This window comes from Opisthorchis viverrini (genome assembly GCF_000715545.1).
Source record: "Opisthorchis viverrini unplaced genomic scaffold opera_v5_45, whole genome shotgun sequence".
NCBI classification, from domain to species: Eukaryota; Metazoa; Platyhelminthes; class Trematoda; order Opisthorchiida; family Opisthorchiidae; genus Opisthorchis; species Opisthorchis viverrini.
Window position 1 is genome coordinate 158,006 of NW_008751701.1, and position 1,290 is coordinate 159,295.

Consider the following 1,290-nt stretch of genomic DNA (forward strand, 5'->3'; position numbering starts at 1 on the left):
TCAGTGACTGCACGTCCACAAGCATGACCTTACACTTTGTGGGTGCAAAATGCATACCAAAGGACGGGATGACTTTGGTCAGTTCATCCAAAAACACCTGCGCCTTCTCCTTTTCTTTGAACATGCGAACGATGTTGTCTGCATATTCCAGATCGACAAGGTTTTCTTCACAGGCTATTTGAACACAATGGTTTTGGAGACCTTCCAGCGTTTGTCTCATTTCATCGATCACGATCCGTTGAGATACTCATAGATTGATTTCGGTTTGAAAAGACTCTTACTCACTCCCTCTCTCTCTCTCTGAGTGTGTGTGTGTGTTCGAGTAGTTGCTGTGCAACCCGAAGAAGGGCTGAGATACCACCAAGCCAGGTCAATCGACCTACCAGAGTTGGGTTCGAACCTCGATCTTCCCGGCCAGTAGTTTTGCGCCTTAACAACTGAGCCATCTCGGGCTTTTGATTTCCTATCCAGTTACATGTTTTTCACACCGCTCGTGTTTGAACAGTCTTCCGACGATCGTGTCTGGAGAGGAGGATGTGCCTCTCAATCACCGCCACTTCATACCTTCTTCGTTCCGCTGACGCCCCGTTACGCAACGGAGACACACGAGACAAGAGAGAATGCTTCGTTCCCTGTATTTCGCAAGGCGAGTGTCGAATGGTAGGTAGTACAAGGTTTCACAGAATGACAATGAACGAAAGAATGAATGAATGAATAGGTCGCTCAACGATCCTGTTCACCTCAACATCCGCCAGAACAGCGGTGAGATGAGCAAGGCAGAAAAAACGGATTATGAAAGTAGATTATCACATGATCCCTCTCTGGGTGAGCATAATTAGCTTTAAGCATGCTTGCGGAAAGGATGATATCGGACGGTTAAGAGAGAAAGTAAAAGTGCTGTGTTCAGAAAGACAAGCATTAACGTAGATCCCGTCAGATCGTGTGGAGGGAGTAGTTAGGAAACGGACGAGACTATAAGGTCGGGATGATAGAGGCGTCTGAAATCTTTTCGAAATCCGCTTCGGATTCGTCCGATTCTCCATTCGATGGCGGAGGCTCGGCTGGCGCACACGGTGTGTAGTCTGGTAGTTCTGTGCTGGCGGTCAATGTTTCCACAGGACAATCACCGTGTTCCTCGACGGGTTCAGATTGGTCCGGACCATTAGCCTCATCTTGGTCAGTCGGAATAACCACACTAGAGTCCGAAGACTCACAAGAGGGTGGGAGCTTGAACTTTTCAGAATCGCTGATTAATCCTAGATAGTGTATCCATTCACCGTCGTACAGTTC

The 1,290-nt window shown here is 47.8% G+C and overlaps 1 protein-coding gene across 1 annotated transcript in view; it reads right to left on the reverse strand.

Moving 5' to 3' along the window:
* T265_03227 (hypothetical protein) overlaps positions 1-220 on the reverse strand; it is a gene marked incomplete at both ends in the record, with an annotated part of 6,090 nt that extends 5,870 nt beyond the window's left edge. Inside the window, one exon of the mRNA XM_009167660.1 lies at positions 29-220. Coding sequence (XP_009165924.1) covers positions 29-220 — 192 coding nt within the window. The remainder of the gene's footprint in view (positions 1-28) is intronic.
* Between the last annotated feature and the right edge of the window lie 1,070 nt (positions 221-1,290).